The sequence below is a fragment of the Coenobita brevimanus genome, chromosome 64 (genome assembly GCF_032717465.1).
Source record: "Coenobita brevimanus isolate Jiangsu-jjx chromosome 64, ASM3271746v2, whole genome shotgun sequence".
NCBI classification, from domain to species: domain Eukaryota; kingdom Metazoa; phylum Arthropoda; class Malacostraca; order Decapoda; family Coenobitidae; genus Coenobita; species Coenobita brevimanus.
In genome coordinates this window covers 21,748,428-21,773,060 of record NC_137017.1, presented here as the reverse complement: position 1 = coordinate 21,773,060, position 24,633 = coordinate 21,748,428, and the positions used below count along the sequence as shown (strand labels likewise).

The window sequence follows — 24,633 nt, the reverse complement described above, 5'->3', positions numbered from 1 at the left end:
GGATGGGGTGGAGAGATATATGAGAGAGGGGGGTGTGAGTTGGGAGCAGGGCAGTGAAATGGCGGGGAACAGGGCGACTTGGAGGCGATTTGTTTGTGGCCACCCCAAACGGGATTGAGGCGTCTGGCAATAGATAGGTAGATAGATATATATATATATATGTATATATAGAGATTGATAGATAGGTAGATCGACACACACACACACATATATATATATATATATATATACATGCAGAAACTTCACTTCATCGTGAAGATATGTATGCAATATAACCACAGAAGAAATGAATGGAGCGACAGTGAATACTTTCGTATATTACATCTTCAGACAGAATGAGACTGAAAAATAAATGATAGAGGTTTTTTATGCACACCCGCAGCAGGGAGTGGCACACAGAACAAAGGACAACCTGAATTCAAACTGATCGATACACAGAACAACAGGTACCTGACTTTTCACCTGTGGCTTAACTTATGCAAACCTGCAGCAGGGAGTGCCACACATCAAAGGATGACCTGAATTTAAAAATGAGCAATGCACAGTACAGTAGGTACCTGATTTTTTTTCCCTAGGAATGTACCTGACAAAAGGGGGTAAATACTGTGGCTTAACTTAAAACCTTGTGGCTAAATGTTAGGTGTGTCCCACGCAGGTGTGACTGCACTACCAGGAGACAGGGAACAATAAGTTGTTAGTGTGGGGGATACTGCTCTAAAATTAATTCACTTAACAGTTTATCGCACTTAAAATGACCATGGCTCATGTTTACACTCTTTTCATATGTGCCAGAAAATAGGCAAGATTCTATTACATTTCATTCATTAAAGCTTTTTGATCATGCTAGAATCTTAGAACCTGCCCAGTCAAGATGGTGATCACTGGATGCTTGGTGCTGAAGTAAACCACTACTCTGTTGGGCTGTCCTTACACTGTATTTATGTTGTGAAATTCTAGTTTCCAAATCTTTTCTAGATTGTCCTGTGTAAAAGTTGTTACAGCTTTTCCACAGGATTTTGTAAACAGCGCTTGAATTACTGAGTGGACTGTTCTTGATGAGGGTTTTTTTTATGGTGTTCTCATATTTGAATACTACTCGTACATTGTTTCATCAGTGTGTTAACATCAAGAAAATTTTCATGGAAGGGGAGGACAAGAGTTCTTTGACTGTTCTGGCTATAACGGACTGACTGGGGTCCAAGCCATTCCGAAAGAAGCGAAAGTCCGATAAAAGTGACATCTGGACATCCCCCTGCTAACCCGGACTTTTTCCGATTTACATATCGAAGCAGTTTTCTCAGTAAGATACAGAAGAAAAGCCAGAGATGTGTTCCAGGCCCAAACCCAAACTCCTATATACCTTACTCAGTCAACAGATACTGACGCAGAAACATCATAGGTAATGTCATTATCCTCACAAGCAATACTATTCCTAAAAAATTAGACAGGAAACATCACATGCAGGTAGGTGAGGCGGTGGGAGGACAACTGACAGGCTACAGCCAGGCAGGCGGCAGTGAGCTATGTGGGGGCGGGGGAGGGCAGAGGGACTGGATGGAGACAAGCAGGGGAGGGGGGGAGGGAACGGGGAGGGTTACCAGCAGGGGTGGGGGAGGACAGGGGGATGGGAAGGAGACAAGCAGGGATCGGGGAGGTTGAGGAGATGGGGAGGGTTATAAGTAAGGGTGGAGGAGGATGGGGTGGGAGACAAGTGAGGGTGAGGGAGGGTGGGGGGAAGGGAAGGGCAGGGAGATGGGGAGAGAGATGAGCAGGAGTAGGAAAGGGTGGGGGGACAGAGAGGGAGACAAGAAAGCCAAGCTGCCTGTCTACCCCCCCCACTTCACCCCATCTTACTCACTTGCTCACTCACTCATTCTCTAACTCACTCATTCTCTCTCTCTCTCTTCTCTCACACACACACACACACACACACACACACACACACACACACACACACACACACACACACACACACACACACACACACACACACCAAAGAACCCGATGTAATAGAATCATTGAAATATCTCTGTCCTTTAGGAGAAAGTGATCATGTGGTCATTGAGTTCCAGATGTTAATAGGGAACGTCGAGCCAAGAGACGAGCTTCATAGACAGGGAAGATACAACCTTGGGAAAGCAAATTTTACAGGATTGAGAAACTTTTTTGAAAATGCGGATTGGAGAAAATTCAGAGAAACAAGAGAGATACAGAGGAAGTGGGATATCTTTCTAGACCTCTATAATTTGAGAGTGGAAAAATTTGTACCAAGAGTAAGCGGGAAAGAAAGCAGGAAAAAGGAGTGGTTTAATAGAAGGTGTATGATTGCAAAAAAAGAGAGAGATAAGGCGTGGAACAATTGGAGAAAGAGAGGTAACAACAGAACAAAGGAAGAATATAAAAGAACAAGAAATGAATACACAAGAATACATAGAGAAGAAGAAAGGAATTTTGAAAAAGGTATAATAGACAAATGCAAGGATGAACCCAAACTGTTTTATAGATTTGTTAGTGGCAAACTGAAACAAAAGGAAGGAATCACCACACTGAAAGTAGGAGAGGTCTATAAGGATGCGGCAATGCAAGCAGAAATAATGAACAAACGTTTCCAGTCTGTTTTGACTAAAGAAAAGGAGCTTGTGGAAGGGGAGGGAGTGATTAGAAATGTTCCGGTGATAAAAGATATAAAAATGGAGGTACAAGAAGTGTATAAATTACTGGAAACTCAAGATGTAAGGAAAGCCCCAGGACCGGATGGAATTTCTAATTGGGTACTGAAGGAATGCAGAGAACAACTGGCGGATAAAATTCACGGTTTAATCGTATGCTCGCTGGAAGAGGGGAAAGTGCCACAAGAATGGAAGAGGGCAAATGTTGTACCAATTTACAAGGGAGGAAACAGGGAAGAACCCCTGAATTATAGACCAGTGTCTCTAACCAGTATGGTCGCAAAATTGTGTGAGAGAATCCTGAAAGACAGATGGATAAAATATCTGGAAGAGATGAATATTTTGGCTGAATGTCAGTTTGGATTCAGAAGTGGAAGGTCATGTGTTTCTAAGTTGTTGAGCTTTTACTCAAGAGCGATTGACGTGGTACAGGAGAGAGATGGTTGAGCAGATTGTGTGTACTTAGACTTAGAGAAGGCCTTTGACAAGATATCTCATAAGAGACTAATGTGGAAACTAGAATATATAGAAGAACTGAAGGGGAAACTTCTGGAATGGATGAGAGACTTTTTGAGAGACAGACAAATGAGGACAGTAATAAAGGATAGGATGTCTGGATGGAGGGAAGTAACAAGTGGAGTCCCTCAAGGCTCGGTGTTGGCGCCAGTAATGTTCCTGATTTACGTAAATGATATGGTAGATGGAGTGAATAGTTATGCAAGTCTGTTTGCTGATGATGTAAAGATCTTGAGGAAGGTAGAGGTTGAGGAGGATTGTAAAATACTGCAGGAGGATTTGGATAGGATACACGATTGGAACCGGACGTGGGAAATGAAATTTAATGTAAAGAAATGTAAAATATTGGAAATGGGTAAAAGTACCAGGAGGCCATCACTGAATTATATGTTGGGTAATGAATTAATCACAAAAAGGAGAGAAGAGAAAGATTTGGGAGTGCTGGTCCAAGATAGTTTGTCACCAGAAAAGCACATTAACAAGATAGTTGGAGAGACTTATAAACTCTTGACTAACATAAGAGTAGCATTTCATTATATGGATGAGGAGATGATGAAAAAATTGATAGTGGCCATGATCCACCCCAGGTTAGAATATGCAGCGGTAGTGTGGTCCCCACACAAAAAGAAAGATATAAACAAGATTGAGAGAATACAAAGAACAGCAACCAAGATGGTCCTCAGTCTGGCAGACCTGTCATACAGAGAGAGGCTGGAAAAGCTGGATTTGCCTTCCTTAGAGGAAAGGAGAAAGAGGGGAGACATGATTGCAGTGTTCAAGACCATGGTGGGAGTAGATAAAATTGACAAAGAAGATTTGTTTGTATGGGATAAGAGAGCAACAAGAAGACACAGAATGAAATTGAAAAATTCAAGCTGCTTGAAGGATATCAAGAAATATAGCTTTCCTTACAGAAGTATAGACTTATGGAATAGCCTTGACAAAGAGATCGTCCAGTCTAAAAACTTAAACGAGTTTAAAGCTAAATTTGACTTATTGAGAAACAGCGATGGAAACCCACGAGCATAGTACATTCCGTGTATATCACAATTAGGTATATTAGGTAAATACTTAAATATTTGGAACGACTTAGACAAAGAGGTGGTGCATGAGAAAAATATTCATGTGTGTAAAGGTAGACTTGATAAATGTGGATATGGAGACAGGACAACACGAGCATTGCTCAATTCCTGTATACTACAAATAGGTAAATACAAATAGGTAAATACACACACACACACACACTCCCCCTCTTCTCCCTTTGTCCCCAACCCCCCATCCCTCCTCCATCCCCATCCTCTGCCATGCTCGGTGATTTTTTTTTAGTCTGGCGATTTACTCGAAAACAATTGGTCGTATCAAAATGCCAAAAAAAACACAAGAAAGCTCCTGAAATTCTGCCTCTAGACATATGCTTTGCTTTTACATGGTGTGGGCAGAATTTTGAACTTGAATGTTCGGAAGTTATTTGAAGCAATTTTTACTCTTGAATAAGTTTTATTGTCACTGCATTTCTGTACTTTTATTCATCAGTTTTTTGTGTTTTTATTAGAGTATCTTACAGCATAAACACCACCGAAGATGATGGTATACAATTTATACCAATATAACCATCTTCCAGGGGCAAATTTGGCTGTGGAATTTTTTTCTTTGTGCCTGGGCAGAAGCCCCATAACTGGGATGAAGGAGGGATGGGGGGAGTATAGAGGAGATGGAGGGAGAATCGGGAGAGCTGTGTACACCACCACATCTGCATTCAGACACACTTGTTTCTAACCTTGGGAGAGGGAAAGCAGTTAGAAAATACTTAGTTACAACTTAATTTTAAACACTTTTCTAATACTGTAGTGCACATTTTATACACCTTATTACAGTATTTACAATCTTACAAACTACTGATGTTCACTTTCTCTGTATATTTCACTTATCACTCGTCACCCTTGGACTTTTCCCGATATATAAGAATTTAGTCTGGTCAGCTCCTTGACCCTGATAAAAGCAAATTCTGGTACTGTACATTCCAGTGTCTGTTATATTAAGGGTTTACTGTATATGTATATGAAATGCTTCCCAAAAGTTGCCAAAACTTTGACTAAAGAAGGAAAAAAGTCAAGACCATAATAACCACCGTCCCATTCTGAAACTAAATGGAGAGGTGTTAGTGTGAGAGAATGGGAGTATGGATAGGGTATATGCACGGGAGTAGGTGAGAATAAGAGGACAGAAGAAAGAGTGTGTATTCTTGTGAAAAGAATATAAGAGAGTATGTATTAGTTGGCTGATGGATTGTGTGGGTAAGATTGAAAGTTGGACTACAAATGTGGGCGATTGTTTGCGTGTATGTGCCAACCCAAGATCATGCAAGCAAAGTGAGAGAAAAGTTCTGGGCAAATATGGAAGCATGCATGGAAAAGTTTGTAAGGAATGAGAGTGTTTTTGATTGGAGATATGAATGGAAAAGTATGGAATGTGATGGTGGATGGGGTAGTTGGTGAGGGGTGTGCCTGCAGAGATGGATGGGAGTGGCAGTGCTTACGTGAACATTTGTGCCTGGATGGGGTGTGTGATAGCCAATACCCTTTTCAGATACAAATTGATCCATAGGTATACGTGGCGAGTGATGAGATATGTGGGTGGTGAACTGAATGAACGGAAGGCAGTGATTGATTATGTGTGTGTGGATGATTGGATGAGAATGTGTGTAATGGATGCAAGAGCATATAGTGGTTGGGGGAATATATTTTCTGACCACCACTCGTTGGTGGTGAGAATAAAGGTCCAAATGAAATGGAGAAATAGAAGGGAAGGACAGGAGGAAGTAGTTCATACAAAGAGGGTGGAAATTGTTACAATACAACTACCGCAAATTGACTTAGGACTCCCCCCACAAGGTATAAAAAACACAGAAATCATAGTAGCTCACAATGTTTGTTCATGAAATGCCATTATTGATAAGAAATCATGTTTCCTTTGTTTTTCAGGACCAGTTGGATGCATTTTGGCATGGAATCACTTAGATCTCTAAAGTTATCTAAGGACATTTCTTTGCACCAAACATTTGTCAGTTCAGTCTTGAGGTTGTCCAGATTGGGTGTCTTCTTCTCTGCCATGATTTTCTTCATCTTTGCACAGCAGTTTTCTATCGGATTTAGATCCGGACTGTAGCCAGGCCAGTCAAGGACCTCAGTCCAATTATCCTGAAGCCATTTTGTCACCTTTCTTGACTTGTGACATGGAGCTGAATCGTGCATGAAAAAGTCACACCCATGAATAGCAAAAAAGTTTAACAAATGATCTTTCAGAACTTGAATGTACCAGCCACAATTCATCATGAAGTTCTTAGGAAGAAAGTAGAGGCCTCGCCTTCCCATTTCGCCTGAGAAACACCCCCATACCATTACTGATTGCAGGTGCTTAACAGTTGGCATTGTATAAGCAGGGTCATATTGACTATGGGAGGCAGGGCAACGAACCTTGGCAGAATGCACCTGGAACTCTTGAAATGTGCTTTCATCGGAGAATGTAACTTTTCTCCACTCATCCAATGTCCAGTGTGCATACTTCTTGGCAAACTGAATGCGCTTCTTCATGCGGTCAGTGAGAAGTGCTTTTTTGGCTGTGGTGCGACTTGGCAAACCCAGCTTCTTCTGCAAGCGGTGTTGGATAGTTTGAATTGAGACGTCTGGTAACAGCTGGGGATGCATTCTCTTCAGTTCTGCTGCTGTCAGTCGAGGATTCTTGATTACGTCCATCTTCAGAAGCGTATCTGTACCTCTGGAAGTTGTCCTCTTCTTTCCACCGCCATGCTTGTGCTCTGGTACGACATCAGGTGGTAGGCTGTGTGCTGCAGCAAAAATCTTCATGACAGTCAACTTTGTGTGTCCAGTACATTCACAAGTCATGTTGATAGGGACATTATCCTGCCTCCATGCAATGATACGGACCCTCTCATCCCTTGAGCAGTACTTTCCAGGCTTGACAACTTGACTCTAGGAAAATAACAGGGCAAACAGTAATACATACGAAAAAAGAGGGAGGTGCAAGCTCGGAGCGATGGGATCTTATACTCCCACTCTCGCATCTGGGCAAGCATTGACGTGCTGAGTGTTTCACCACCTCCTGCCAACACCAGAGGAGTTGCCAGTTACTTCTTGCCCCATAAATTAACTTGGTAGAGGTGGAAACACAAAGCAAAGACAGACATCTCTCCCTTAACAATTCTGTGTGAAGGTCCTAAGTAATTTGCGGTGGGTGTAGGATGGAAAAAAGACAGAATATAAGAGAGAAGTGGAGGAGCGGTTGGGTAAATATGGATTGGAGCAGATGGGGGACATGGAAGGTGTGTGCAAGATATTCACAGAAGGAATCTGTACAGCATGTGAATTGGCTTGTGAGGTGAAGGGAAGATGTTAAAGGGTGCAGGGAACAGTGTGGTGGAATGAAGAGGTGAGACAGGCTGTGGCACAAAAGAAGAAAACATATACAGTAGTGAGTGGATGAAAAACAGGGATGTGAAAGAAGTTGAGAGATGGAAGAGAGAGTTATATGAAAAGAGGAAGAGAGAGGTGAAAAGATTAGTAAGAGAGAATAAGATTAGAGTGGATGAGGAATTTCGAAGGAATTTGAATGTAAAGTTGAGGAAATGTAAGAAAATGTACTGGAAAGAGGTAAAGAGATTTTTTTTTTTTTTTTTTTTTTTTTACCCATCATCCAGTCCTATGTTGCCCCATGAGGAGCATAGGACCCTGAGGCTAGGCAAAGTCCTGACATTTAAGATGAGAGTGACAAGCCTCACTCATCCCTGAGTGGCATTATGTGAGCAGTAAACCCCAACCATCCCTTGGATGTAAACCTCCACTGGCTCAATCTGACTGGAGTGCTGTAATTACCCACTAAATCACCAAGCGCCAAAATTTTGTTATATGGTTACCACCCAGCATAGTAAACAATTTCTGGTGTACAAGAAACCATTTGGCTTGTCACTCAGTGTAGAGTCACCTACAGGCAGAAGGAAGAGGAAAGAATGAAGGAAAGAAAGACAGAAGAGGGAGTGTAAAGTCACCTGTAGGCAGAAGGATGAGGAACGAATGAAGGAAAAAAAGACAGAAGAGGATGGAAAGAAAGAGGGATGGAGGAGAGGAAAAGGCAGACACCCGAGAGCTGCACTACATCAAGTGAGTGGAAGAGGGTGTTAAAGAAGTTAGTCAGGGAGTGAAAGATAAAAAGGGGATATTACTAGTGCAGAAGGGAGAAAAAGTGAACAGATGGAGAGAACGCTTTAAGGAATTGTTGAACATAGAGAATGAAAGTAATACAAGAAGGATGGAGGAGAGGAAAAGGCAGACACCCAAGAGCAGCACTACATCAAGTGAGTGGAACAGGGTGATAAAGAAGTTAGTCAGGGAGTGAAAGATAAAAATGGGATATTACTAGTGCAGAAGGGAGAAAAAGTGAACAGATGGAGAGAACACTTTAAGGAATCGTTGAACATAGAGAATGAAAGTAATACAAGAATAAGTGGCTGGGGAATGACTGGGAGAAGTAGGAATGTGAGAAGAGAGGAAGAAATCAGTGGGATGGAAGTTATGGAAGCAACGAAAAGTCAAAATGGGGAAAGCCCCAGGATTTGATGGAGTGTGTGGTGAAATGCTGAAGCATGGAGGAGAGATAGTAGCAGAATGGATGTGTAAGATGTGCAGATTCTCCTGGGAGGACGGTAAAGTCCCGGAGAATTGGAAGTCAGGTATAATTATTCCCCAGTGCAAAGGAAAAGGTTAGAAACAAGTGTGTTGTAATTATAGGGGCATTTGTTTTCTTATGGTAATAGGAAAAGTGTATAGTAGGATACTTTTTGACAGAGTTAGGGATATAACAGAGGAATTAGTTGGGGAAGAACAGGGAGGTTTTAGGAAGGGAAGAGGTTGTGTAGAGCAGATATTCATTCATAGGTCTTTAGTGGAAAAGTTTCTAGAGAAGGGAAAGAAGTTGTATGTGGCCCTCATGAATTTGTAGAAAGCATATGTCAGGGTGGATAGACAAGGATTGTGGAAAGTATTAAGAATATATGGAATTAATAGGAAGTTGTTGAATGCCGTGAAGAATATATCTTAGGGTGCAGGTGCTAATGCTGCAGTGTGTGTGGACAGTGAACTGAGTGATTTTTTCTGTTTGAAGGTTGGATTGAAAGAGCGATGTCATGTCTTCATGGTTGTTCTATCTGTATATTGATGGGGTTATAAAAGAGAAACAAGGTAGGGCAGTGGATGTTGGGTGGCCCTAATGAGAAAAGGCATTGTGTGGGAACCCCCTGTACTGTTGTTTGCAGATTATACAGTACTGTGTTGTTAAGTGAAGACAACAGGGAGCTTCAACATTTGGCGAATGAGTTTGGGAGCTTGTGTAAGAAACGTAATCTAAAGTTAAATGTAGGGAAGAGTAAAGTTATGGTCTTTGAGAGGAATGAAGTCACTGAATGTATAGTGAGGTTAGATGAGGGGGAAATGGAAAATGTGAGTGCGTTTAAGTACTTGGGTAGTGTGATGAGTAAGGATGGAAGTTTAGAGGGTGAATTGCTTGATAGGGTACAGGAAAAAAAGAATGGTTGCTTGTTATTTGAAAGCTGTGATAAACAGGGAAGTGAGCATGGAAGTGAAAAGTTACTGCCTGACAGTATTGTGATACCAACTCTAACCTATTGAAGTGAAGCTTTGACCATGTTGGAGGGACACAAGTCAAGAGTGAAAACAGTGAAAGTTAGTTATTTGAGAGGAGCATGTGGAGTCACATGGAGAGACAGACTGAAAAGTGAGGAAGTGAAGAAGCTTTGTGGTGTGGAGGTGGATGTGATAGGAAACATTAGGAGAAACACATTGAGGTGGTTTGGCCATGTGGAGAGGATGAAGAACGAGGGACTGACGAGGAGGGTGTTTGTGAGTGAGGTGGAGGGGGGAGTGGGAGGGGGAGGCCAAGGATGAGATGGAGGGATGGAGTGGAGAGGTATATGAGAGGGGGAGATGTGAGGTAGGAACAGGGCAGTGAAATGGTGGGGGATAGGGCGTCATGGAGGCGATTTGTTTGTGGCCACCCTTTGCGTGATTAAGGCATCTGGCAATAGATAGATAGATGTTCCATATGATAGACTAACAATGTCATGAATATCGTGGATTGTCCTTTTGTGATCTTCTAGGGTGTACGAACTTTTGTTACATTGTCAGGAGTTGAAGTGGTAGAAGGGCGACCAGAATGTGCATTGTCATTACTTTGCGCAGTGGCAGTTTTGTAACGAATGAGTTCTTGCCCAAGTGATGTAGTTGCTATTGCCATAAAGCTCAAACTGGGAAAAGTTGTAAAATACCATCTCAGTACTTTTGCAGCACTTTAGTTTGGGTAGTCAAGTCGTACCTCACCTGCTCGTAGTGACCTCACAGACACCCTGATTTTTAGTTTCTGTTCTTTGTGTGTGTTTTTCAGTTTTCTTTTCTTTTCTTTTTTAATTTATTTTTTTGCCTAATTTACGTTGACACAAACGGTGGCGACGCTACTTGGGATTATCCCGGGTAGTATTGTACATACTTTTTATTATTGTTGTTGTCGTTGTTTGTTTTTGTTTTGTTCATTTCTTTTTTGCCAACCATGAGCAAACAACACCAGTGTCCTTGCTGCAGTAGGTCTGTAACAAAAAGTGCACAGGCACTGAAGTGCGCCTACTGCAGCGAGTGGATTCATTTGGATTGCGAAAATATGGATGCTAATGATTATCCATTTATGAAGAAGAGCCACCAGCTGGGCTTTCACTGGCTTTGTAGCCAATGTGTTGCACCAGCAGATGAGGTCTTGGCAGGTGGAGGAAGCAGAGTCATTAGGGTGGTGGAAGTTGGGGTTGTTGGGCCAATCTTTCAGGCTATCAGAGATGTTTCAAGCAGACTGAAGGCACAAGAGACCAAGTCTCATCACCCATGGCTGTCACTCAAGACCAGGCCAAGTCATTTGTGGATGCTGTTCAGAGGTCTCTTATGGGGGAAGGGAAGGATCTACCTGGGGGCATGGTTGTGATCAGTGCTCATGGTCATAAAAAAAAACATTCATAGTCAATAGGTACTGATTTTAACACCAAAGAGTGGTGCTGATGCTCAGATGAGTTAGATGGGACCAGAAGACATCAGAGGTGTACTTGACTTGGTACCGGTTGATAGCTGCCTGAAGACCAAGGCTGGTGGGCTAGTAATGAAGTTTCCTTCAGCCGAAGCCAGATGTCAAGCGGCTGGGATACTAAATGATCATTTTGGTTCTTGTGGCACATTTTGCATATCAGAGTCGAAGAAAATGCTGCCAAAAATGACCGTAACAGACCTTTCCTCTTCCTTGGGCGACTCTGACATCATCCCAAACATTCTGAACAAAAACAATAAAATTAAGATGCTCGTTGATCGAGGTTGTACCCTCAACCTTCTCTTCACAAGAACAAGGAATGACACTAAAACCGCTGTCTTAAAGATGTTGCCAGCAGTGAGATCCTCCATCATAGGACAGGGCAACTATATCTGCGTGGATCTTACAAGATGCCGTGCTTTTGACAGATTCTGGGTTACACAGTGTCATCACTGTCAGGGTTTTGGTCATACATCTGAGAGGTGTTCTAGAAAAAATGATGAACCTAAATGTGTTTTTTTCTGCTGGAGCTCATAAATCTAAGGATTGTAGTAACAGAAATTCTCCCAAATGTATCAACTGCTCTTCCATAAGACATCAGGAAGCTGCTGATTCACAGTCAGTTGCCCATTTTTCATCTAGTAGAGACTGTCCAATAATGCTATAGGATTAGATTGATTGAAAACACCAATTTTGACCATTCAAAAAACTGACTACATCCCTCTTGAACCAGTTAAGGATGGGTCTCTTAAATATTCATTCCATCCATAATAAGATAGGCCATATTAATGAAGCTCTAAATCAGCACGAGCTTGACGTATTGTTCTTGACTGAAACTTGATTGTATGAGTGTGATGATAATACTATTCGTCGTTCTTTGCCTAAGGCACATTCTATTATAAGTATTCCCAGGCCTGCCTGCTGACTAACCGAGAGGAGGTGTAGCACTCATCTACTCGGCAGCACTTGCAAACGTTTCTCTCATAGACTCAGACTTGACCTCATCTTGATTTGAATTTATGGAAGCATTAATAAATTTCCATCAGAATACCCATCAGAATTGCAACTGTCTATTGACCAGATCATCCTGGGCACAGATCAAGGTTTTATGGAGGAGTTTGGGCAGTTTGTTGAAGACTATTCTCTTAAATCTGGAGGACTTCTTGTTTGCAGCGGTTTCAGTTATTGGGTTGACAGTCCGCAGTCAAAACCATTTTCTTCAGAATTCCTCAAGTTGATCACCCAGAATAATTTTTTCAGTCATGTGAATGATCCAGCTCATGTCTTAGGACATGTCCTTGACTTGATCTTGTCCCCTGTTGGTTGCAGGTGCATATCTGATGTGCAGGTTTACTCTGTTGACCCCCTCATCTCTGACCATGCTCTGTTCACTTTAGTTTTGATATCCTGAAATCCCCTTCTTATGAAAGGTCATCAGGTTCAGAAATTGCAGGAATGTTGACAGCCATTTGTATGTCATGAAATAGATCAGCATTTAAATTACATTGATTCTTCAAATCTTTCTTCTGATGATGTGGTTGATATATATATACAGTACCCTCGCATCCAGCACGTAATATTGTCATGCATGGGTCACGTGTTGGACCAAAAACGTGTTGGACTAACAATAGAGCTTATGGGGAAAAATGAATTATGTCAGCAACCGTCGGAAAAGTCACCCTAAATACCTACCATATACCTTTTTTTTTTTTTTTTTTTTTATGCGAGGAAGAAGGAACCAAAGGCCATGAGCCCGCAGTAACAGTTCCCTCCAAGAGAAAAACAAAATACAATAGAGAGCCAAATTCAAGATCCGATCATTTTGAGATGCCTGGACACACTGCGTTTGAAAGACTGGAGATCATAGGCAGGAGGAAATACAGACAGAGGGAGACAGTTCCAGAGCTGACCTGTTGCATGAATGAAAGACTGGGAGTAACGGTTAACTCTTGCATTAGAGAGTTGGACAGAAAAGGGATGAGAGTTTGCTGCCAGACGGGTGCTACGCGCCCGTCGTAGAGGTGGAGGAATGCAAGCAGACAGTTCAGAGGAGCAGTGACCATTAAAGTAGCGATAGAAAAGAGATAAAGATGCAACAGTGCGGCGAAGAGACAGAGGTTGAAGGGAGTCAGTAAGAGGAGGAGAGTTAATGAGACGAAAAGCCTTTGACTCCACCCTATTGAGAAGAGCTGTATGTGGGGAGCCTCCCCACACATGAGAGTTGTACTCCACACAGGGGCGGATAAAACCCCTGTATAGAGTCAACAATTGTGCAGGGGTGAAGAAAGAGCGGAGTCGGCTTAGCACACCCAATCTCTTGGAAGCAGATTTTACAAGAGATGTAATATGATCTTTCCAAGATAAGTCCCGAGTAAATGAAACCCCAAGCATGTTCAAGGATGATGCAGGATTAATCTGAATATTATTAAACATTAGTGGGTATACCTGTGGAAGATTTTGTCGGGTTGATAGGTGTAAGAACTGAGTCTTAGAAGCATTAAAGACAACCATACATATATTGGTACTATACATATATTGGTACTATTGTAATTATAATAAATGGTACTATGCTATGAATGATAACTAACCTTTTAGGATAGTGTTGGTGGGCTTGCTGGGAATGGAAGGTGGTATCCAAGGCTGTAGGTAGTCCTACTGGGTCCCCGGAGGATGGTTGCTGGCGTCACTAGTGGGTAATGGCTGTTGCTCCTCCTCAACCTCCCTCATAAATCCTTCGAAATCACACTCAGAATCACTATCTTCGTCCACAGCCATGGAAGGTCCTGCTTCTGCCTGTCCTAGCACTGTAATCCTCGGCAAAGTGCATGCTTCTCACACTGTTGCCAGAGCCCCGTCTCGTGACTGTGGAAAGTGATCACTGTCACTGACTCGGTAAAGAATAAGGAGAAGCAACTTTGTTTATAAACTGGTACGCACGCCGATGAGAAGGGTTTCAAAACGATTGATATTTATTCTAAAATATTAATATGTATTCAGTGTCAGGCTAAATGTTCAATGCTGTAGTACGATACATTCTCTGTCGAGTCGCCTGGGTTTTGGTCACACTGTTTTGCCCGTCGTATTGTCGGCAGGAATCCATCCAGATGAATTCCAAATCCCCGTGGTATCGTCGGCAATTTTACCACGTTACCGTTCCGATTTACCATCGTATCCTTGGCAAACCTGGTATGAAGTGCCGTGTGATAGCCTTCGGTTGCCAGGATCTTGTCTTAGTTTTTTATTATGATCACGTTGGCTTCATTCATGTCGTAGGCCTTGGCAATGTCAACTTTCCTCTCCCCTTTCTTCTTCCTCTCGATGCTTTCTAGCTTGGTGGCCTGAGGGACATGCCGACGCTTCTTGGGGTTCTCAGAAGGCTTCCTAAGCGTCGTGAGCAGGGTAAAATGCAGTAACAAGGGCAGAAAATGCAGCAAGAAAAAAGCACCTTCCAATGCAATTATGTGACTGAGTGGCGCTGTGGCAGGAGAAATTTAAACAAAACATTATGTGAAACCAGAAGCGTTTTTAATTGGGCGACATCACGATCACGTCACGATAGCGGGCGGGGAAGGCTACTTGATCAGAAGTTTTCATTGGCTATCATCATCATGGGAATGTCCAGTATGACCGTGTTGGACCGGGGGTGATCGTGCTAGAGTGAACTCTACAGATTTCGCTAACTTCTCGGAGTTCTGTGCGTGTTATGCTAACACACTCGTGTTGCAGTAATTAAATCGTATTAAATAATACTAATTAATTGCTCTCCGTGCTGGACCCGAATTGTGCTGGACTAACGCGTGTTAGACGCGAGGGTACTGTATAACATTGAGCTTAGGTCAATTTTTGATCATTATTGTCCTGAGGTGGTAAAAACAATCATTTTACATGATAATTCTCCATGGTATGGTCCATCCATCAGCTCTTTGCATAGACAATGTAGAAAGGCGGAATGTGAGTGGTGCTTGCAGTGGACTGAATTAACTCATTTGCATTATGTTTTTGCAAGAAGAGCAGGTGTTCACACTGTAAAAGCCCAGAAGGCAAGGTATTATCAAAATAAACTTGATTCATGTGGTGGAGGGAAAAAAAAAAAAAACTGTCTGCAGATATGAACAATTAGGTTAGTTGGAGGAATTTAATTGTTAAACCAACTTCTGTATCTGATGCCCAGTTGGCTTCTGATTTTGCTTCATTTTTTACAGCTAAGATATCTCACATAAGAAATGATTTAGACAACAGTTCTTCTAGTGAAGTGTACTCAGTTGACTTCCAACCACAGCACACATGAGGTCATTTTCTTTCAACATTTCATCCACTGGATGTAAGTTAAGGCAGATGTTACATTAGAGAACTTAACAAAACATTTTGCCCTCTCGATCCATGTAACAACTGCCTGATGTGTATGAGCATGCAGCAGATTTTATCTGGAACATAATAAATAGATGCTTCTTAGAAACTAATTTTTGTGCAGTCTGAGAAACGTGCTTTGCTTGGACGTCTAATCAAGAAACCAGGCCTTGATGTCAAGAGCATGACAAATTATCATCCCGTTTCTAACTTGTCTTTCTTATCCAAGATTATTGAGCGGGCCATACTTGATCAACTCTTACCACTACTGGACCATAACAGTGTTGTTCCATTGTTCAACCAGCATATAGAAAATCCCATTCAGCTGAAACTACATTAACAAGGATTCATAGTGACTTAGTGACAAACACCTGTAGCGGGATGTCGTCTCACCTAGTTCTGTTGGATATGTCTGCAGCTTTTGATACAGTAGATCATAAACTATTGTTGGATGATCTGTATTTTTATGGCATTTGTGAGAGTGCTCTTTTGCTTCTTAAGTCGTATCTGTCAGACAGATCTCAGAGAGTGGTTGTTGATTACGTTAGTGCTGATTCTGCTCCCCTTCTTTTCGGAGTCCCTCAGGGATCAGTTTTGGGTCCAGTTCTGTTTCCAATCAACTCGAGTAGTTTATCATCTTTGCTTGATGCTCACGACGTGTCTTGTCATTTTTATGCTGACAACACACTGCTCTATGTTAAGATGTCAGATGTTAACAATACCAAGACCAGGTTTGAGTCTCTAAATGTCTAATATTAAGTTCTGGATGGCTAGGAGGAAACTTAAGCTGAATGATGGTAAAACTGACATCATCATCATCAGAGGAAACAGAAGGAGTGATGACACTGATAATTTTTTTTTTTAATGCAGAGAAGAAGGAATGAAGGGCCAGGAGCCTGCAAGCCGTTCGTTTAAAGAAAAAAAAAAAAAAAACTACGAAAGAGAGCCAAATTCAAGATCCGTTCATTTTGAGATGCCTGGACACACTGCGTTTGAAAGACTGGAGATCATAGGAAGTAGGAAATACAGACAAAAGGAGACAGTTCCAGAGTTGACCTGTTGCATAAATGAAGGACTAGGAGTAATGGTTAACCCTTGCATTAGAGAGTTGGGCAGAAAAAGGATGAGAGTTTGTTGCTAGACAGGTGCTATGCACTCGTCGTAGAGGTGGAGGGATGCAAGCAGACAGTTCACAGGAGCAATGACCATTGAAGTAGCGATAGCAAAGAGATAAAGAGGCAACAGTGCGGCAAAGAGACAGAGGTTGAAGGGAGCCAGTAAGAGGAGGAGAGTTTTTTTTTTTTTTTTTTTCGTTTTCGTTTTTGAAGGCTCCCACATGCTTGCATACATCGGCCTTGGTCACCTAATGGCAGCTCTCCATGCTCCACGATCTGTTGCAGCCTTCCTGTTCAGTTCCTTAACCCTGAGGTCACACTTAATGACCTCGTCCCATGTCTTTCTTGGTCTACTCCTCACAACCCCACCCCCAATATTAACACTTCTCACCTTCTGCACCCATTTATCATCCCCCATCCTCTCCACATGCCCTAACCACCTCAATCTACCACTCCTCATCACAACACCAATACACTCCAGTCCCATCCTACCTCTCAACTCTTCCATCATAAACCCAGCCCCCCCAGGCCTTGCACGCAGGGATGCACTTCACATCCACCTAATCATTGTCATTTCTGTACATCTGAGCCTGCAAATATCCTCCTCCTTTACTGCCCAGGTCTCACCACCATACTGCATTACACTCTTAACTCATGCTGCATACAAAGACCCCTTAGCACTTAGGGAGAGTCCTCTCAATGTCAGGAGAGGCAACAGCTCCATGAACTTCTTCCAACCACTTCTCACCCTAGCCACAGAGCTAGCTCCAGCCCCACCTCCAGCACACAACATGTCTCCCAAATAACAAATCTTTTCCACACACTCAAGAAACTCACCAGCAAGTTCAATCCTTTCACGCCTGACAATCTCCACCTTGCTCTCCCCGACACGCTGCACACATAAAATCAGCATTATCTCACAATCTACCTTTGATACCACTACATCTCTTGTGCACCCATTTATCACAAACACTGCACAAGATGGAATTACTTCCCACGCCATTATCACTCAGTGTAGAGTCACCCACAGGCAGAAGTAAGAGGAAAGATTGAAGGAAAGAAAGACAGAAGAGGGAGTGTAAAGTCACCTGTAGACAGAAGGACGAGGAAAGAATGACGGAAGGAAAGACAGAAGAGGATGGAAGGGAAGAAGGATGGAGGAGAGGAAAGGGCAGACACCTGAGAGCAGCACTACATCGAGTGAGCGGATGGCGACTGTCCCCACCTACGTTAGCTAATAAAGTTAGAGAAAAAATAAAGATACTACTGGAAAGCCCATAAAATTTTCTATAAATTCTGTCATTGGAATGTTTGTATAATGATATGTTTGGTGTACAGAGCTTGCCAAACATCAGGAAATTGGTAAGTTAGGAAACTTAGATTTTCATTGGAAAAAAAAAAAAGCCATTGATATTCTTCTAATGCAAATATCATAAAACATATCAGAGACTCTGTAAAACAACTCTTTTATGATTAGTTTGCCACATAGCAAGCCAAATTTTATGCGTTATAGTTACCTCTCAAATAACGCGAGGGTTAGGTTCCTGGAGAGGTCGCATTAGTTAAAAACGCGTTTTTTTTTAACATAATTTTCCCATAAGAAACAGTGCTAATATTGGGGGTTACGTTCCTGAACTCTGGGAAAGTCTACCCATTTGGGGAGTTATGCTGCTCTAAACTTAAAAGCAACAATATTAATTTCAAGGAAAATCCACATAAAAACAAAAATAGTATATATGGGGAGAAATAAACAACATTTGAGCCCTAGTTGGGCCGAAGCATTGTTTACTTCTTCCCAAATACATACTGTTTTCGTTTTTTATGTGGATTTTCTTTCAATTCTGCTTCATTCACGGCATTGTGAAAGTTCCTCAACATTATTAATGCATTAGTAGGTCATAAAAACAATACAGTAAAAGCAACATTTTCATTACAGTAAGTAGGTCATAAACAATAACACCACACAGCCTCACTTCATCTATGCATCATTCGTCGTCTGCTGCTGTCCCTGCTGACCCCGCTCCCCCACCTCCCACCTCTCCCCACCCTGAATTTGTTGTCCCTTTTCACTCTGCTGTCCCTCATCACTCTGCTGTCTTTCCTCTTCTTCTTCCTCTTCTTCTGACTCCCGTGCTACTGGTGATGAAGATAACTCCCTTAAGTTTTCTGTCTTCTTCATAAAGAACTGCTTTATCTTGGTCTGAGTGGTTTTCTTCTTTCTGTTCTGCAGCATCAAGTTGTAACAGTTTAGGTCTGCCATCACTTTCCTGGCCAAATTTTGTCCGAAAATGAGCCAAATTGCTCAGAATGGGGCCAAACTTCATTTTCGATTATCATAGTTCAAATAAAACCAGTTTAAGCAACAGCCAAATAAAAAATTGTATTTATGCATAAACTGCCACACACGGTCTATGAGCTCGGGACTGTCCAAGGCGTGTGCGGCTAATTTGAAACCATCACGTACGTGTAAAGTCGCGTTAAATCGAGAAACCCTTATTAGTTAAACATATCTACATAAATATTTGCTCGTGTTAAAATGAAAACATGTTCTTTAAACTCGCGTTAGTTGAGGGGTTACTGTACTTTAGGAGCCTGTTAATTTTTTATAGATAATGTAGAGTTTTTGTATTTACAAAAAATCTCTAAATAAGAATCTAATGAACTGAATTTGATGAAACTTATGCACAATCATTCATATAGGTCAATAATTTGTGTAAATTGCATCCTCCTAGCAGTAATAGTTTAGGAGCAACATGTTGAAAAACACTATGTCCTTAATTACTGTGTTGTGCTTCATTATATCAGTAGGATGGAAGAGATTATAGAATTGAACTCTTAATAGTCATTCAATTCACAGGTGGGAATGTGATGTGCTTGGATCTTTGGGGACGTCAGGGAGGAGCATCCTTGCAGGCACTACATTTCAGCTTTGCAGTGGGTGCTTTCATTGTACCTCTTGTCATCCAGCCATTTTTTGTGGGACTGCATCCAGCAGAACTCCACAACAGCAGTACATCAAGATTCTCTCCTCCTTTCACCACACAGCTGAGTAGGTTGGTGCGGGATTTAGAGTCTCAGATCTCCGCTTCTGAGGCCCCACCCAATATGAGCACTGTTTCTGTAGACTCAATGTCTGATGAAGCCTTCCAGCATCTCACATTACCAAATAGTAATGTATCCAAAGAGAAGTCTGCACAGTCTAAAAACAAGCTTACTTTAACATTGCCAGATGTTGACCTGACATATATAACACATTATCCAGAAACAACAGTCCTTGTGACAACTGCAGTTTCATCAACTACAAGACCAGCAAAGAAAAAGCCGGAGTATACTAATGGTAATAAACTAGATTCTGATGTACCCCAGAAATGGAAGAAAACTTCAAATACCAAAGCTAAATATCCACCCGAATCTGAAAATGAAACTGAACATTCACAGGATGTTCCCACAACTTCTTCCCAACCTCCAAACACTCAGCCCCCTTCTACAACAACAGAATCTGAGGTGACTGAGACAGAGCCCATTATCCTTCAGGCTGCTACTCAGCAGACTATGAATTATAACTCAGGGAGTTCTATAAGTGAAGGAGCAGTCATAACAGAAATAGAAAATTACTCCACTCAGAGGTTGCCAACATTAGTACATAGTACTTCTGCTACCAAAACTACTTCAACCACACCCAGATTTCCCACAACGATAACTTCATCATCTGTTGTAACTAGCAGCACTGTTTCTACACATACTATTTCATCCAGTACTCTCCCAACAACAGCAACCACATCCACAAAAACAGTAAGACCCCCTTTCACTACTCTTACTATAGCTCCCAAGAAACCCATCACCCCAATACCTGAACTGGTAAAAGAACAAACAGATGATGTAGTTTACTTAGGTAATGGGGACAAAGCACAAACTCTGCTGGACCCCAACATAATGAATGATAGTGAAAGGCAGGTGCATGAGGGAGATTTTATTCCAGAACCTGAAGTGCAACATGTGAAAGAAGCTTTTGATGTAACCCATGAAGAAGCAGATGTAGTCAGTACTGCTTCATCTGTCCACCATTCATCAAAGCCAGGCACTTACAGCAACAGGAGTGATGAAAGCAGTAATTACTTGGACGATATGGCCCAGCGGTTCAAAGATTATGGTCTGACCAAAGTCCACTTGGCTTACATATGCATTGGTATATTTATCATTCTCAATGCTTTAATATCTGTTGTAATTCTTTGTCATAATCCTAGAGAAACCAGGTCTAAGCAAGATGATGGAAATATGAGTAAGATACGAAGGAACAGAATAATTGTGTTTACTGTCATATTTTCAGTGTTTATGTTTATGGCAGAAGCATTACAAGGCTCTGTCCATCACCTGCTGGCTTCTTCTGCAGCTGACTATGGACTAGATATAATTCAGGAAAGAAAAATTGATGGTCAGGCACTATTCTGGGGACTTGTGTGTCTTGTGAGATTCTTGTGTACTGTTGTTTCTGGCTGCCTGAGAGTTAAACCAGGCAAGTTGCTTATTGCAGCTGTCTTGTTTTCTTTTATTGGATCTGTATTTTTAGCCATAGGGTCTTTTGGGAAGGAAGACTTCATTTGGGGTGGAGTAGTGTTTCTAGCCTTGGGGCTAGCTCCAATCCTGCCCACTAGTTTGCTGTGGATGGCTCAGTACATGCGTGTCACTCACCGTATGTGTGCTCTCATGATAGTCCTGGCATCATTCGGCAACACCTTGGCACACTCTTTATTGACTCAAGTAGCAAGCAGTTCACATATGTATGCTTACATCCTGGTGACTGTGAGCTTTGTTTCACTTTTCTTCTTATTGATGTCAATATGTGTGATATATTCTTCCCAACGCAGTAAGAGCCTGGGTGTCCCTGTGGGCTACCACCTAGCCCGGCAGCATGAGGAGGAGGACAGTATTGAACTAACACCCTCAGGCAGTGCAGTTTTTACTCCACATGACACTAGGCTCAGTGAAAATGGTGAGGCTGGACAGTCCCTACTAATAGATTAATTGTGTAGTGTATAAAGTTCTGTATTAACCTTTGCACATATAACTTAAGCTTTTGCTACAGAGTCAGTGTTAGAAAGGGTAGAGCATAATGAATCTAGTCATTATTTTCATAAGTTTTTTGCAATAGGATGTTATTGTGGTAGTAGGTGGATAGGACTGGGTAGCCAGACACTGACAACACCAGCATCAACCAAACATGACTAATACTAGTAAAGAGCCAAAGTGTGACATAACATAAGCATCACAATCATGTACTGGTTCTAAACAGACAGCAGACTATGCCACTTGACCCAATACAACGAATCGAAAGGGGTTAATCAGTTTAAAAATGGTTCATGGATTTGTTACAGGATGTAATAAAATATCAGAAGATTTAAAATTAGTTTCTTTCGCTTCCAAGCGGATGAAAAGGAAACAAAATGTGGGAAAAACTAATAAGTAGTATCCACAAATCTCCTGCCTCACCATCACCAGTATGTAGCTTTTCGTTTGTTTGTTTGTTCGTCATTCATTTTTGAAGGCTGCAACATACTTGCATGTGTTGGCCGTGGTCACCTAATGGCAGCTTTCCATGCTGCTCAGTCTGTGGCAGCTTCCCCGTTCAGTCCCTCATCCCTGAGGTCACACTTAATGACCTCATCCCAGGTCTCTTTCGGTTTGCTTCTCACAACCCTGCCCCTAGCATTAACACTTCTCACTTTCTACACCCAATTATCATCCTCCATCCTCTCCACATGCCCAAACCATCTCAATCTTCCACTCCTCATCACAACACAGATACATTCCAGTCCCATCCTACCCCTCAACTCATCCATCATAAACCTACCTCCTCCAGGCCTCACACTTAGGGATGCACTGCACATCCACCTAATCATTGTCATTTCTGTATGTTTGAGCCTCTGAGTATCCTCTTTCTTTACCTCCCAAGTCTCACTGCCATACAGCATTACACTCCTAGCACATGTTGCATACAAAGATCCCTTAGCACGGAAGGAGAGCCCTCTCAGCGTCAAGAGAGGCAACAGCTCCCTGAACTTCTTCCAACCACTCTTCACTCTAGCCACAGAGCTAGCTCCAGCCGTGCCTGGAGCACATAACATGTCTTGCAAATAACAAAACTCTTCCACACACTGAAGAGACTCACCAGCAAGTTCAATCCTTTCAGACCTGACAATCTCCACCTGCTGTCCTCGACACACCGCACACATGAAATCAGCATCATCTCGTAGTCTGTCTCTAATACCGCTACATCTATTATGCACCCACTTATCACAGACACTGCACAAGATGGAAATCCCACGCCCTTGTGGCAAATCGTATATGGCCACTCCCCCTCATCTTTGACTGTACTGCCACTAGCCCTAGATACCACCACTTTTATCTGCATTTACTCTTAAGCCCTTGCACCCCATACCATCTCTTCACTTCCTAAATCTTTCCTCTGCCTCCCTTTCATTGTCCGCAGTCAGTACCAAATCGTCATCATACAGCATCTCCCATGGAAGTTCATTTCCGAAGTCACATGAGAGGGCTTCAAGTACCTTGATAAACAACAAGGGGCTCAAAACTGACCCCTGTTGCACACCAACATTCACTTAAAACTCATCACTCAAATCTTCATTCACTCTTACGTGGGTGCAAGCACCCACATACATGGCCATAACCATCCTAACCAGCCACTCCTCGATAACAAGCTTTCTCCTTATCCACTTCACCACCTCTCTCGGGACTATGTCAAAGGCCTTCAAATCAACAAAAACAAAGTACAGTTCCCTTTTCTCTCCTATATATATATTTCCTGAAGCTATAATATAGTGAGTATGGCATCGGTCCCTTTGCCTGGCATAAACCCAAACTGCACCTCAGCATTACAGTATTCACTCTTTCTCTAATCATACCTTCTAGAACTCTCTTCATTACCTTCATTATCTGGTCTAAAAGCTTTATGCCTCTATAATTTCATCTTTACATGGCATCACCCTTCCCCTTGTACACATTTACAGTTACACTCTTTAGCCAGTCATCTGGGACAACACACTCATTTATAATCATATTTATCAGGTCAGTTACTAACTTCACTCCTATATCTCCTGAGGCTTTCAGCATTTCAGCAGTCAACCCAGACATGCCTGCTGCCTTCTGCACCTGCATCCTGCCTGTTGCACCACTCACAGTAGCAGCATCAATCAGAGGCCAAGAACCAAACACTGGATATGCAGACTCCAAATTTTCCCTGTCCCAGTCAAACTCCTCATTCAACAGCCAACTGTAATGCTGTCTCCATGCGTCTTTCATATCCTCACTGTTCACCACTACCCTTTCTTCATCATTCTTCACACACTGCCCACCTATGATATCCCTATTCTCCCTCTTCATCTGATTTTCCACCTTAAATATCATATTCTTCCTTTCCACATGATTAAGATTATCAAGTAAAAGTCTCTGTGACTCAGACTTTGGCCTGTAAGCCTCTTTTCTAACCCTGTGCTTGGCAACCAAGTATTCCTCTCTGTTACCACCCTTCTTCATTCCTGGAAAAGCCTTCGTTTCTCCTTAACTGCAGCTTCTGCACCCTCATCTCACCACCAAGTTACTTTATGTCATGGTGGGGAATCAGTAATCAGAGCCACACGTTCTTAGGAGTGGTGGCAAAAATTTTTCGTCTTGATGAAAGTAGGAAAACTAAAAGACAAGGAAATTTGTACAGGATGAGGGAAAATTCAGAATCTGGGGAGCCTAAATCACGTCCTGACAATGTCCACTTTAACTCTGCTTGAATTAGATAATAATATTCTCCAGGCAGCTACAGAATGCTA

The 24,633-nt window shown here is 42.1% G+C and overlaps 1 protein-coding gene across 2 annotated transcripts in view; it reads left to right on the top strand.

The window, feature by feature from the left end:
- The window catches only part of LOC145404580 (uncharacterized), a 97,419-nt gene extending 75,256 nt beyond the window's left edge, over positions 1-22,163 (top strand). For both annotated transcript variants that reach the window (XM_080276089.1, XM_080276088.1), the window contains exon 4: positions 19,653-22,163. In XM_080276089.1, the coding sequence (XP_080132215.1) occupies positions 19,653-21,817 (2,165 nt within the window). In that variant the 3' untranslated portion in view covers positions 21,818-22,163. The remainder of the gene's footprint in view (positions 1-19,652) is intronic.
- Positions 22,164-24,633: the final 2,470 nt, after the last annotated feature.